The sequence below is a fragment of the Staurois parvus genome, unplaced genomic scaffold (genome assembly GCF_062004578.1).
Source record: "Staurois parvus isolate SC_StPar_1 unplaced genomic scaffold, SC_StPar_1.0 ptg000282l, whole genome shotgun sequence".
In the NCBI taxonomy this organism is placed as follows: Eukaryota; Metazoa; Chordata; class Amphibia; order Anura; family Ranidae; genus Staurois; species Staurois parvus.
Window position 1 is genome coordinate 6,184,060 of NW_028318078.1, and position 15,762 is coordinate 6,199,821.

Here is a 15,762-nt window from a genome sequence, read left to right on the forward strand (position 1 = left end):
GAACTAGAGAGAAGGAGGTCTTGTGAGGAGCGGAGTGTGCGTGCTGGGCGGTACTTGGATATTAGGTCAGTGATGTAGTTCGGGGCAGTATGGTGGACAGCTTTGTACGTCAGCGTTAGGATTTTGAATTTGATCCGTTGCGCAATCGGAAGCCAGTGGAGGGATTGGCAGAGGGGGGTGGCGGAGACAGAGCGGTTGGAAAGGTGAATGAGTCTGGCAGCCGTATTCAGGATGGACTGAAGCGGGGATAGCCAGCGGCGAGGCAGGCCAGTGAGGAGGGAGTTGCAGTAGTCGAGTCGTGATATGATGAGGGAGTGGATGAGCTGCTTAGTGGTTTCTGGGGTTAGGAACGTGCGGATTTTGACAATGTTGCGGAGGTGGAGTCTGCACGAGTTTGTTAAAGATTGGACTTGGGGCTGGAAGGATAGGTTGGAGTCCAGAGTGACACCCAGTACTCTGGCCTGCAGGGCGGGTTTGATAGTAGCGTTGTTGGATGTGACGGAGAAATCAATGGGGGGTGGTGTCCGGGCTGGGGGGAAGACAAGAAATTCGGTTTTGGAGAGGTTCAATTTAAGGAAGTGGAGCGACATCCAGTCTGATATGTCGCTCAGTAGGTGTGTGATTCGGGCTGAGACCAAGGGGGTGAGGTGGGGGGTTGAGAGATAGATTTGTGTGTCGTCGGCATAGAGATGGTAGTTGAAGCCGTGAGAGTGTATGAGTTGGCCAAGGGAGGAGGTGTAGATGGAGAAGAGAAGGGGCCCGAGGACAGAGCCTTGAGGGACCCCAACAGAGAGGGGGAGTGAGGGGGAGGTGGTAGCATTATAGGTAACGCTGAAGGAGCGTTGTGACAGGTAGGATGAGAGCCAGGAGAGAGCAGAGTCTCTGAGGCCGAGGGAGTGTAGTTTTTTGAGGAGGAGGGGGTGGTCGACTGTGTCGAAGGCCGCAGAGAGGTCAAGGAGTAGGAGCACTGAATAGTGGCCATTAGCTTTGGCGGTTAGCAGGTCGTTGGAGAGTTTGAGTAAGGCAGTTTCGGTGGAGTGTAGGGGACGGAAACCGGACTGTAGGGGATCGAGGAGGTTGTTGTCGTTGAGGTGAGAGCATAGGCGGGTGTAGACTAGGGGCTCGAGGAGTTTAGATGTAAATGGGAGCAGGGAGATGGGTCTGAGGTTGTTCGGGTCATTGGGGTCCAGGGAGGGCTTTTTAAGTATGGGGGTGATGTGTGCATGTTTCAGAGGGGAGGGGAAAGTGCCTGAGGAGAGGGAGAGATTGAAGATGTGGGTGAGGGAGCGTAGGATGGAGGAGGAGGAAGGTTGTAGGAGTTGTGAGGGGATAGGGTCGAGGGGGCAGGTGGTGAGGCGGGCATCAGAGAGGATCTTGGAGACTTCCTCGATGGTAGTAAGGTCAAAGGTGCGGAGTGTGGGGGGAGCTTCAGTATGAGGAATGTAGGGTGGGGTGGAAGAGGAGGTCAGAGCAGTGGTGGGGCCGTGGGAGAGGGGTGATGAGGGGGTAGCTGAGTGAGGGTGAAGGGGGTTGGAGAGAGTTTGAGCAGCGACGAAGTCCCTGCGGGTTATGTCGAGGGGGAGGGGGGATAAGGGGGTAGCTGTGTGAGAGGGGACGGGTTGAGAGGGCGTGTGAGTTGCGGCAATGTCCTTGCGAATTGTGTCAATCTTGTTTTTGAAGTGATTGGCAATCTCAAGGGCGGTGAGTGAGGTGCTGGGTGGAGGTGGGGTGGAGAGAGTAGAGAGTTGAAGGCAGAGAAGAGTCGGCGAGGATTGGAGGAGAGGGCCTTGATGAGGGTCAAGAAGTAGGCCTGTTTGGCAGCATGGAGGGAGGAGGTGTAGGTGCGGAAGGCAGATTTATAGCGGGTGAAGGCTTGTTGGGATTTGGTTTTGCGCCATAGTCGCTCCAGGGCACGACTTTGTCGTTTGAGGGTTTTGGTGTGATCAGTCTGCCAGGGCTGGAGCGGTCGGGGTCTGATGTTGCGTGTGGTTAAAGGCGCTAGTGAGTCAAGGGCTGTTGAGAGCGCATTGTTGTAGGCGGTCAAAGCCAAGTCGGGGCAGGACAGGGGGAGGATGTGGTCATGGAGTTGGTCAGCTGCAGAGTGGAGGGAGGCAGGGTTAAGGTTGCGGAGGTTACGGCTGGTAGTAGTGTGACATTTGGAGGGGTAGGCGTTGGAGGACGAGGAGATAGAGAAGGTGATCAGGTTGTGGTCAGAGAGAGGGAAGGGGGTGTTAGTGAGGTTGTGGGGAGCGCAGCGGTTGGAGAAGACAAGGTCCAGGATATTTCCGTCAGAGTGGGTGGTGGATTGTATGCACTGTGCAAGTGCAAAGGAGGAGGTTAGGTGGAGGAGACGGGCTGTGTCTGGGTTGTCGAGGTTGACAGGGATGTTGAAATCCCCAAGGATGATGGTGGGTAGCTCAGAGGAGAGGAAGAAGGGTAGCCAGGAGGAGAAGTCATCCAGAAAGCGGGGTATAGATCCAGGAGGCCGGTATATCACAGCAATCTTCAGGGGGGTTGGGGAGAATAGTCGGACACAGTGGGCCTCGAAGGAGGAGAAGGATAGGGAGGGGGGGTTTGGGAGGACTCGGAAGGTGCTCTGCGGTGACAGGAGCAGACCAACCCCACCACCTTTACGACCGTTAGGCCTGGGTGAGTGGGTCCAGCTGAGACTTCCATAGGAGAGTGCAGCAGGGGAGGTAGAGTCAGTGGGCTGGATCCAGGTTTCCGTGATCGCTAGGAGGTTGAGGGAGCGAGAAACAAAGAGGTCGTGGATGGCGGTAAGCTTGTTGCACACCGAACGGGTGTTCAGGAGTGCACATGAAAACGGGGGGGAGATTTTAGGGAGCAGGGGGACAGATACTAAGTTGTGGGGGTTGCAGTAGGACGTGGAGGTGGGAGGGTGTTGAGCGGGTGAGGGAGGTGGAGGGCCAGGATTCGGGGAGATGTCCCCTGCGGCTAGGAGGAGGAGAAGGGTGAGAAAGGTGGCATGGGAGCGGGATGTGCAGGAGCGCGAGAAACTACTAGTGGAGGTGTTGGGGTCAGTAGGAGAGCGGAGTAATAGGAGGAGGTGGTGGGTGCCATAGAGGGGCGAAGGAAGCAGTGAGGACACAATATATAATTGTTTGGGAGGGGCAGAGGGATATAGTGAATGGATTTTGGGAATGGAGGAGAGGAAAATGCGAAGGAGGAGTGGAAGAGGCATTTTGGGGAGGTGAAGAGAGCAATAGTAAGGAGATGATAGCAGTGAGGGGGAGATGTACAGGTTGTGGGGTGGAGCAGAGGGGTAAAGAAATGAGATTTGGGAACAGAGGATAGTAATATGATAAGGAGAAGAGGGGTGCATTATATAAAGGTACACAGAGTGGGACTCGGCCTGTAAGAGGTTTCCCAGGGTGTTTGCTTGCAGTCTTCCAGCATGCAGTAGAGCTTCTTGCTGTTGTTGTGTCATCCTGCTGCTTGAGTTCTCCTGCTTTAGTTCAACTGCTGCGTTTAACTGCTTCTTCTATGCACTCGTTCTAAGCCGCACTCAATCTGAAGCAGCACCCCCATCAGAGACTGTGCCCCCCATCAGAGATCTCCCCCATGAGCTGATCTAAATTTATAGGGAGATGCTCAAATGAGCATTCAACTCCACCCCAATTAGAAGCTGATAAGGATCACATGAGTAGTGAGGGATGTTTCTCTCAGGAAACAGACACCAGTCGTAAAACGGGTGCAGCTGAAGGTGAGAGCTGGTCAACATATACACAAATATAAATACACCATTAGAACTAATTGAGCTCATTCTCCCTCAGCCTGAGCGCTGTTGCACAGGGACTGCAAGAGGCTGATACCAAGTCAGACTGAAAAACTTACACTCCACCAACATACACTATATTGGCAAAAATATGGGGACACCCCTCCAAATCATTGGATTCAGGTGTTTCAATCAACTCCATGGCTACAGGTGTCTAAAATCAAGCACATAGGCATGCATACTGCTTCTACAAACATTTGTAAAAGAATGGGTCACTCTCAGGAGCTTTGTGAATTCAAGTGTGGTACCATGATAGGTGGCCACCTGCGCAATAAGTCCATCCATGAAATTTCCTTGTTACTAAATATTCCAAAGTCAACTGTTAGTGGTATTATAACAAAGTGGAAGCAACTGGGAACAACAACAACTCAGCCATGATGTGGTAGGCCATGTAAAATGACATAGCAGGGTAAGCGCATGCTAAAGAGCGCAGTGTGCAGAAGTTGCCAACTGTCTGCAGAGTCAAAAGCTAAAGACTTCCAAACTTGGTGTGGCCTTTAGATTATCACAACAACAGTGCGTAGACAGCTTCATGGAATGGGTCTCCATGGCCGAGCAGCTGCATCCAAGCCTTAAATCACCAAGTGCAATGCAAAGCATCAGATGCAGTGATGTAAAGCACACCGCCACTGGACTCTAGAGAGATAAAGACGTGATTCTCTGTCTGGAAATCTGATGGACATGTCTGGGTCTAGCGGTTGCCAGGAGAACGGTACTTGCCTGACTGCATTGTTCCAATTGTAAAGTTTGGTGGAGGGGGGATTATGGTGTGGGGTTGTTTTTCAGAGGTTGGGCTTGGCCCCTTAGTTTCAGTGAAGGGAACTCCTAAGGCGTCAGCATACCAAGACATTTTGGACAATTTCATGCTCCCAACTTTGTGTCCTGACCACAACCAGATAGAACACCTTTGGGATGAATTAGAGCGGAGACTGCGAGCCAGGTCTTCTCGTCCAACATCAGTGCCTGACCTCACAAATGCACTTCTGGAAGAATGGTCAAACATTCCCATAGACACACTCCTAAACCTTATGTACAGCCTTCCCAAAAAAGATGAAGCTGTTATAGCTACAAAGGGTGGGCCAACTCAATACTGAACCCTACTAAGACTGGAATTCATGTGCGTGTAATAGAAGGCTTCCTAACACTTTTGGCAATATAGTGTATGTCGGAAGCAATGAGGAGCTTTACACACATTCCTGACTGATGTGGGTAAATCTGACAATCCAACTGTCAGATGGAAGTGATCTGACGGCTGTGCAACCCTGGCAATGCTGTTTCTCCGTCCACCCACCCCGGTGCCCCACCATGTTTGCCAGGCTTTGCAAACCTTTTGGCAAACCTGGAACAGCCATGTCATGCGACACCTCGTGGTGGTGTTGAGGGGAGGGGGGTCAGCAAACATCTGTTCACTAATCTTCCCTTCCTGCTGAGAACCCTTAAAACACCATGTAAAATGTCACTTCCAGTTTCTTGACTCCTTTTCTTTGGCTGGTCTGGTCAAATAAGGAGTTAATGGTGTGCTAGTCTACAGGAATGCAAAACCCATTTAAAGCAGGTCAGAAAGAAGTCAACTGCAGGTCACATGAACCTGCCAATGAATTCTGAATTCCAAAAGCATCTTCAACCGATATCAAACTGATGCCATGAACACAAGCTGCAGATATTAGTCCTTAACATGTTATTGTAATTTCAAAAGTTATTTTACTTCCTTAAGGTGTTACTAAACCCAGGACCCTGCATTCACGCTATTTGGTCTCCCACAGTACACAGAACATGGAAATGCAATTATTTTAATAAATATAAACTGCTAAATACCTTTTCTCATCAGCAGTTAGAGCAGTCTTGTGACCTCTATCAGTGTCCAGCAGAGCACTGGTTAAAGCTTGTAGGAGGAGTTTTCATTCTCCCCTGATTGCCCAATTAGGCTGCATTACCCCTGACCCTCTGTCTGCACAGGGTTGATTGGCCCTCTGCTGATCACATGTACCTTCCCAGAAAAAAACAACTTTCTAGCAATACGCACCAAACTGAGCATGTGCAGCTTGCTCTCAAGACCGTTCTTTCAGCAGATGGATTGAGGACAGTAGAAGAAGAGGAGGATCAGAAAAAACAGGATGAAACAGCCTTTTTACCCAATGTGGAGAATTTCCCCTTAGGTTCCACAGTGAGTATGACAAGCATGCTTTACTGCATCTACAGACTGATTTAGCTGTTGTGGGTTTAGTAACACTTTAATGATATGCAGCTTTAATTAAAAGAATAGATTCCCGAGTGATCCTGCCATGAAGATAGTTGTTCATACATTTTAAGTTATAGGGTGACAACTCTCTACTAGTTGTGCTTCTGTGTTGTCACCTGGTCACATGAGCCCCTGGCTACAAGCTGCTTACTGATAAACACATGCTCAGGAACGGTCAGGAAGCCAGGCCAGAGCAATGATGCCCATTTGATGCTGGAGTGAGGGCATGTGAACAGGACAGGAAGTGCCTGAAACAGGCTTCAGGAGATCAGCAGCACTAAGATACCAAAAAGGATAAAAGAAAAAAGGTAAAATCCTGTTTTATGATTAAAAAAAGTAAACGGCAATTGTTAATGAAAAACACAGTGTCCTAACTATATTCAGTGGCCATTAAATGGGTCCATCTGCTAGTTAATGCAAATCAGACAAAAGTTGTAGCTAAAATGTAAGCTGGCTATATAGATTTTTGTTTGTATGGAAATTCTGTAAAATCTTTGCCCATAACATTCTTGCCATCGTGTCAAATAGTTTTGTTCAAAAGCCCTTTAAATCCCAGACCTATTAAACAGGTTTCATTACAATATGCAAGATTTTTTTCCAAACAAAAAACCATATTCACAGTTAGAATTTTGTTCATTCGAAAAAGATTTTCCATCCCTCTCCTTTGAATGTTTGTGTGAGTATGTTTGAAAATCAATCAAACATACTCACACAAAGCAATATGACCCAATCAATCATTAGAAAATCAAACCAACATTCTGAAAACACAAATTCAACTGGTCATAACACAGTGCACAACAGTATAAACAAACAGTATTAATATCTAAAGTATCCTTCAGGTGTCCAAATAATTTATAACATTGCAAAGTTTCCACTTTTATAGTGAAATTTCTTCTATAAAGTGCTCCATGCTGTTATCTCTCATTATCATACACTTAGTGCTCAAAACCACAATGTGCTTGAAGACCAGTGCCCCTCTTTGCTTGAAGACCAGTGCCCCTCTTTGCTTGAAGACCAGTGCCCCTCTTTGCTTGAAGACCAGTGCCCCTCTTTGCTTGAAGACCAGTGCCCCTCTTTGCTTGAAGACCAGTGCCCCTCTTTGCTTGAAGACCAGTGCCCATCTTTGCTTGAAGACCAGTGCCCCTCTTTGCTTGAAGACCAGTGCCCCTCTTTGCTTGAAGACCAGTGCCCCTCTTTGCTTGAAGACCAGTGCCCATCTTTGCTTGAAGACCAATGCCCATCTTTGCTTGAAGACCAGTGCCCCTCTTTCCTCCACACTCACCAGACAAGATGGACACTCTGCTATTATGCATAAGAGTCTAAAGCGCTTTTTCTGGTGAAGGATGTCTCCTTCTTAAACTCAAATCTTCTGCCAAATTTTCATGATGATCCTATGCAGTAGCTGTATGGCTAAAGATGAAAAGTATTGATGTCGCACCTCCAGCCTAGCCGCCGCTTCCTCCTCCTGCACCTCCACCACCATTCACTAATTCACTGACACTGGAGCCCTCAGCACTCAGCCCTACTCCTAGACATGACACAACATATAACACGCAAGCCATACACTGAGAAGAAGTTGCCAATCAGAGACTGAGACCCGAGCCTAGCATGATACATATGCTGCTGGAGGTGTGGCAGAGATACTGGCATTAGACTCTTATGATGAACAGCAGAGGGTCCATCTTGTCTAGTGGGTACAAAGAAAGGAAGGGCACTGGTCACCAAGCACATTGTGGTTTTGAGCACTAAGACACTTTATAAGAGATAAAAGCATGGATCACTTTATAAATGAAAATTCACTATAAGGCTCCATGTACACGGGACGTTTGGAAAAAACACTTCTGAACAATGGAAACTGACTGCTGTAAAACGTAGGTTAAAAAAAGTCTGTTTAGCCGTGTTTGCATACCGCGTTTATACACGTTTATGAGCGTTTGCGTTTAGAAGCGTTTTTTAAAGATAACCTCAGGAGACCTTCAAAAATGCCCAGAATGCACTGAAAAACAGTAAAAAATTAACTAATTTAGACATTTTAAGGAAATAGAGAGAGCAGAAGCAGAGAGAGCAGTATGTGTTGAGATTACCTGTCTTTTCTGGTTGTATTCACTATGGATCCCATCATGAGCATAATGCGGTGCGTTCTACCATTTTTTCCTTCACGCAAAACCTGAAACTGACTGCGCTGGTGTACTGGGCCATTTGAATACATGGAAACCGCTTTGCATGCATTTCTGACGATGAAAAAAGGCTCTGGACAGCATCTGGATATGGAACAGTTAAAAAACGCTTCTAAACCCAAACGCTTATAAACGCATTTAGCCGCATTTACACGCGTTTACAAGCGTTTGGCGTTTAAAAAGCTGATAAAATCTACGCCTGAATGCAAGTTTGGTGTGTTCAAAAAAACGACTGTAAACTCAACTGCCTGTAAACGACTGTAAAGGACTATGTGTACATGGACACATAGGAAAACATTAGGGAGAGTTCAGGGGCTGCTGAAAAAAAATGCAGAAAAGCTCCTGAAATGTGAGTTTATCAGCTGCAACTGGAAACTGCTACAAACTATTTGGACACTGAAGAACACTTTAGATATTATACTGTTGTGCGCTGCATTGATTTAAAGTCTTTGATTTAAAGTGATTTGCACTTGAGCAGCAGCACCAGTTGTTAGGATTCAAATATATCCCATTTTATTCCTAGCACGAATTTTCAGGTTATAGTAAATTCAAGTGGTGTATGGACAGCTTTAGGGCATAAAGCCCACAGACGTGATCAAGAGGTTCAGTTGCTCCTCAACTAAATGTCAGATTTGTGACCTAAGCTAACTTCGCCATGGAATGGTTTTTGGTGTCAGAAGTGGTCACAGCATCCCAGCAACTGTTAGTCTCTTGTGATTATTATTATTATACAGGATTTATAAAGCGCCAACAGTTTGTGCAGTGCTTTACAAAATTAATGTGATGTGAGATGTGTACAGCAGTTCTATGAAAAAGAACACCATGTTAATGAGAAAGGCCAGAGGAGAAAGACCAAACTGCGCCAAAACCTACTCTTTACAATGGTGTGCAGAAGGTTACCTCTGAATGCGCAACACATCAAACCTTGAAGAGGTTACCATGTTGTACTTCTTTCCTAAGTCCAGGGATATAAACCTACAGTGTGCATGGAATCACATACTCTGGATGGAATCACATTCAAAAGTGTTTGATCAGCTTTAGCCAAGACTCATCATTGTGGAAACAATACCTTTTTTTGTAAGACGTTAATTTTCCTCTCTTTGACTTCGAGCATGTCTTTCATATCTCTGATCTCTCCAGCTAAGGTACCCTTCTCTTCTGTAAGGTCCTGAAGCTGCTTGGTTTTCTTGTTTAGAAATGATTCCTTCTCTTCCAGTCTCAGCCGTAAAGCATCCACCTGAAGAAAACAAAACATTTTAAGAGGGATCTATATGGGGGTAATTTAAGATAGTATTGTACTTGCCCTTATTGACCAAAAGGGTTCCAAAACTGTCAACATCTCTAGTACACTTGTTAAAGACAGACTAGAATGCAGCTAATATTGTTTTAAAAAACAAACATTTAAGCAAGTAAAAAAAGCATGTGATACCAAAATGGAACTTGCTGTATGTGTTCTGATGAAAAAGCTGCATTTACTTACCACAAAACACATTTTATAGCTATGATAAAGATATAGTAAAAAATTCCTAAGTAACACATTTATATATTTGCTTGATACATTATAATTTGGTCTCCTTATTAAAAATAAATGCACTTTAACAAACCTTAAATTCTTTGTTATTTCCAAACAAAATCAAGAAAGTTTGCAAATATAACATTTCACTTTGCCTGCTGTTTTCCTGAGAGTTTTACTGGAAACTCCAATGGCTCTGCCAATTCAAATATTCTTGACTGAAGGCTGATAATGGTATCTGTAGATCACTTCAGACAGGAAAGCAGTACATTAAAGAAAACATCCCATTATTCCAATGATTTCTGTTCCAAATATTTGCACGGCATGAGCAATGAATAAGCTGGATTTCTAGGGATGTCCTTCATATAAGAAGAGTCTTGCAGGAATTAACGGAAAGTATGAGGTGTCACAGGTCCACTCATTGCTACCAAATTGTCAGTTCTGACTTTGTGCCATAAAAATGCACTAGGCATTGTTGTTAGAAAAACTAATGTTTTTTTTTAATATGTATTTAACCACTAGCCTACCGGGCACTTTCACTCCCTTCCCGCCCAGGCCAATTTTCAGCTTTCAGTGCTGTTGCACTTTGAATGACTATTGCGCGGTCATGCAACACAGTACCAAAATACATTTTTTATAATTTTTTTTAAACATTTAGAGATTATTTTGGTGGCATTTAATCGCCCCTGGGTTTTTTTTCTTGCTAAACAAACAGAAAAAGGCTGAAAATGTTTTGGGGAAAAAAGTTTTTCTTGAATTCTGTTATAAAATGTTTCTCTTTCACTGATGTGCGCTGATGAGGTTACACTGATACACAGCACTGATAAGCGGCCCTGATGGGCACTGACAGGCATCACTGATGGGCACTGATGGGTACCGATAGGTGGCACTGATAGGCAGTACTGACAGGCACAGATAGGCACTGATGGGCGGCACTGATGGGTACTAATAGACTGCACTGGTGAGGAGGCACTGATGGGCACTGATAGGCATCACTGATGGACACTGATAGGCAGCATTGATGGGCACTGAAAGGCAGCATTGATGGGCACTGATGGGGCTGCACTGATCATCAGGACACTGATGATCAGTGATGTGAAAGTAGAAAACCCAAATACTCCTGTTCTTAGGGATGGACTCTATGTCATAGGGATCACACAACGAATGTCTTGGAATATGCACGCCTTGCTGCCCTCAAAGAACCGGGGAGTCCAAAAGTACTAATAGAGAAAAACAAAACAGAGGGCGCACCGGCCTTGTGCATCACCTTTAAAAATATGTTTATTAAATTTAAAAGAAGGTATTCTACTCACAAAAGTACATGAAAATAAGCAAATCATATGAGACCACTCCGTCCAATTCGCACTGCATTTCTGAATGGTGATGACAATGATGCACATACAAAATGACTGACGTGTTTCGAGGACTAGCCTCTGAGGAAGACCTTCTTTTAAATTTAGTAAACATATTTTTAAAGGTAATGCACAAGGCCGGTGCGCCCTCTGTTTTGTTTTTCTCTATCAGCACTGATGATCAGTGCCCTGATTATAATCAGTGTAGATGCTTCCTCTGAAGATTGCCACTTACTGGCTCTCCTCTCCTCACATGCTGTCAGCGTGAGGAGAGGACTGCTGATAACCAGCATTTCCTGCCTACTTGTGATCAGCTGTGATTGGCCTACGTCATCAGCTCTTTACCATGATCAGTGATCCACTGTGACCTGAGGAGTGCGCATGGGAGGACATCATATAATGAGAGGTGGGTAAATTATGCTTGTACCTAAAAATATTTTTAATATAGTATACACCAATAGATGCCTGCATTCACTCACTGTCCTGAATATCCAACAGGCCAAGAAAAGGGAAGGGGAAAGGGGAGGAGGAAAGGTCAATGCAAGCACTGGCCAATACTTCCTAAATTCAGGTTTTACAGATACTTAGTTTAATGTACAGGTTTATTTTGAAGCAGACTTAAAGTTTTTCCACGGATTTCTAAAATCCACTGATTGGTTGGCTTTGATTAACCAGGCAGTTAGTGGCTGTACCTGAAAACTTTTGCTGTCTAAAACTAGATCTAGACCCATGGCCAGGCCAAGCCCAGAGCAATCAATTGGTATAAAGTATAACATTTTTTTTTCTGCAAGTTAGGTACTAGGCAGATCAAAATGATAATCTACAGTCACATTATTTATCAAAACATCTGTTAAAATTACTGTTGTAGCCCACAGTACCAAATCTATTCCCTTGTTCTATGTATAACCTGAATTACAAACATATTAAAAAATGACTTGTAGTTCTGGACAGCACACAAAAACCAATCTGTTACTAATAAAGGTCACAGAAAGGAAAGGGAGGCAATTCTTTCAAACACTTTAAACATGAGGCCTGGTTAACCACTTGCCTACCGGCACTTATACCCCCTTCTTTACCAGGCCAATTTTCAGCTTTCAGCGCTGTCGCACTTTGATTGACAATTGCGCGGTCATGCAAGATTGTACCCATATGAAATTGTTATCATTTTTTTCTCACAAATAGAGCTTTCTTTTGTTTGTATTTAATCGCCACTGGGCGCTTTACTTTTTGCGCTATAAACCTATGTTTCTATTATAAAATTTTTCAAACAGGTAATTTTTCTCCTTCACTGATGTGCGTTGATGAGGCAGCACTGATGGGCACTGATAGGCAGCACTGATGGGCACTGATAGGCAGCACTGAAGGGCACTGACAGGCAGCACTAATGAGGTGGCACGGATAGGCGGCACTGATAGGCAGCACTAATGAGGTGTCACGGATAGGCGGCACTGATGATGGGTACTGATAGTTGGCACTGACTAGCAGCACTGCTGGGCACTGACTGGCACAACCTCCGGGCACTGACTGGTGGCACTGACTGGCAGCACTGCTGGGCACTGGTGGGTGGCACTGGTGGGTACAGGTGGGTGGGCACAGGTGGGTGGCACTTCTGGGCACAGGTGGGCGGAGCTAGTGGGCGCACTGCTGGGCACAGGTAGGTGGAACTTGTGGGTGGCACTGCTGGGCACCGATCATCAGGGCACTGATCATCAGTGCCCTGATGATCGGTGCCAATCCCTGCTCTAACAACTGCCGGTTCTCGGCAGTACTTTCCTCACGATCTGACAGCATGAGGAAAGTGCAGCCAAGAACTGGCAATTGCATTTCCCGGTGATCAGCGTGTCATTGGACACAGCTGATTACGTGGTAAAAGGCCGCTGTGATTGGCCTTTTACCACATCACGTGATCAGCTGTGTCCATATGACGCCCACCCAGAACTGGCCGGCCGCAGTGTAGTCGTCATTCGGCTATCTGCGGTCAGCAAGTAGTTAAAAGGAATGCTCACTCCTAATATTCATTTTTGGTAACATCATACCAATTATCCTACTTAATGAAAGGTTTTTTGGTCCCTTTAGCCTGCTTAACCATAACCTTTTGGATGTGTAAAAGCTTACAGTGTTGCTCCAAGCTAGAGGTACAATGCTTCCTTGCTGGGACTCAGGAATAGGAGTGTTTGCATCACGTTTCACTCATCCAGAGGTGCCAATAGTGGAAGTATGAGACTCCGTTCGCCCAGTCCGATCAATGTAGGTATATGTGACGGCCTCAGCCAGCACTGCTCCAATGACCATGCCCTCTGACTCGTTTTGCCCCACACACCAGAGCTTAGTTATAGAGGTCTCTATGACTAAGCCCCCAGTGGGCGAGGACAAAATGCGTTAGGGCTGTGGCCAGTAGAGTAGCGCTGATGGATGCTGTCACCTATACCTACACTGATCAGGCTGGGAGAGCGGAGTCTCGTACTTCCAAAGCCTGTTGGGTGATATTTATTGGTCCACAAGCTCTACTCCATAGAAACCATTTTTTCCAAGCACTGCACTTATGAAGACCAAAAAGCCCAGCAGCACTTCTGGATATACATTTACTCAATGATTTGGATGACTCTGCCCACTATTCAAAAAAACCCCTTATTTTTTTTGGAAGTCTGATGTAACACGACGTGCATACCTTCTGTTCTAAGAAGGCCCCACTGTGCTAATTATCCTATTCAAATTCTGTTCCTTCCGTAAAGAGAAGCTGAAGTTAAAAGATCAAGTTTCAGCAAAAAAGTAAAACTATACAGTCATTTACCAAGGATATATTAGACTTTCACTGAAGTGTTTCACTTGGACCACAAGTATATAAAGCAGGTGTTTTGTACTGGTTATGCCTTGAATGAAGAACTCCTTTACAGTTCACAGGGCTGTAAGTCTACTTCTGCTAATACAGAAGAGGATTCAAACGCTTGTTTTCACAGACCTCACCAGCCTGCCATGGAAGCTAATTTGATAGCATGGGGGAAACTGTGAATGCCATTTTCGACCCGCCAGGCCTACTTAGTTCCTCCTCTCCTCTCATGCTTCCATGAAAAACGCTGGAGCAGAAGTTATAACGGCATTCATAAAAAATGGCTGTAGACTCATTTAGGAAATCGATGTAGGCTCTTGGATTTGAGGCCATATAAACATTTCACATTAAAATGGCTCATTAATTTTCCTTAACGTTAAGAGAAAACAATTTTTAAAAGTATAGCATATGGCACTAGAAAATAGGAAAAGTAGGGAGACCTTGCTAAAACGACTTCACCAAGTACATTCATGAAATATGTGCTTTCTTTGTACACAAGAAGGCTCTCCCTCTGACTTTTCACTCAACACCACATAATTTTGGAAGCCTGTGCCTTTTTTTTCAGTATCTGGCGGGCTCAGCTGGTAATAAAAGCTGGCAATCAATTTCAGAAAAGAGTAAAATAAGATCTAAGTACTCTCTCCCCTTGCAGATTGCTGTGAATATACTGTATTTGGCCAGCTGTCTTCTTCAAACTAACTATTGAACACCTCAAGCTTTAAAAGGTTAAACTGCATTCGGAATGGGATCTATTTCCTTGGTGAAAGGGTAGGGGGGGGATACACAGTGACAGCTGCTGAAAAGTGACACAAATGGACACATTTACTGTAAATCCTGATTCATCTTAATGATCCACACACTATACCCAACTGTTTATACACTGCTGCAAATGTAGACTGTGGTTATTGGGTTTCCTAGCTTGATACAGTATGTGACATATGACTAGTTGAAATGTTTGGAAATGTGTTTCTAATGCAGTGTGCCATTATTTGCATAAAGTCTAATACTTATAGCTGAACTTCAGGCAAAAATAAATGATACGCAGCTTTGTAATAAATAGTAGATCCTTAAGTGTACAGTTTTTTTAACTACAAGTAGTGATAGTACCTTAACTTGACTTGGTATTAGCCTCTTACAGGTTTTGTAGAGAAGAACCAGGGAAAGGGGGGGACCAGCACAAGGGGCTAATCAAGAATGTTGCAGTGCCATGAGAATGCTGATAAGAGGAGACAACAGAGTGACAGAAAGAAGTGCTGCTTCTCTTTTCATTGTTCAGTCTCAGGATGGGAGCAGGAAGGTGACCTGTACATGAGGCAGGACTGTTGTGTGGCAGGGCTTTGTAAATCTCTCAATGGACTGAAATACAAATCCATTGGTAGGTAAAAAACATCTAAACAACTTTATTGTAGATTCATTTTTATTTGAAGAGGCATGTGAGCATCCAGAAAAGGAAACAAATTTGAACTGAACTAAAAGAAAAAATAACTAGGTTGCATTCTATCCAAGGCTCCATTCACATTAGTGTGCCTCCAAAGTCGTGCATTTTGGAGCACAACATTGATGCAACTTTAAATTCACTGGACTAAAGTCACATCAAACTTTACATTCACTGGACTAAAGTCACATCAAAAGTCATACCAAAGTAGTGTAGAAACTACTTTCAAGTCCCTGCGACTTGAAGTTGCACAGATTTGAATGGTACTCATTGGGAAATATGGGGTGCGACTTGTCATGAGACCATGGACTCCAAAGTGACATAGCAAGTCGCACAAGTGTGAATGAACTCTAAAACTGATTATGTTCTTTAGATCTGCCTTTGGGAACTCCAGCCCAAATGTCTATTTAGTTTTGGCTAGCA

At 44.9% G+C, this 15,762-nt stretch overlaps 1 protein-coding gene across 11 annotated transcripts in view; it reads right to left on the bottom strand.

The window, feature by feature from the left end:
* Window positions 1–15,762, bottom strand: part of ERC2 (ELKS/RAB6-interacting/CAST family member 2) — a 1,463,345-nt gene that overhangs the window by 1,022,623 nt on the left and 424,960 nt on the right. For all 11 annotated transcript variants that reach the window (XM_089681887.1, XM_089681886.1, XM_089681885.1 and 8 more), the window contains one exon: window positions 9,282–9,449. In XM_089681887.1, the coding sequence (XP_089538013.1) occupies window positions 9,282–9,449 (168 nt within the window). The remainder of the gene's footprint in view (window positions 1–9,281; window positions 9,450–15,762) is intronic.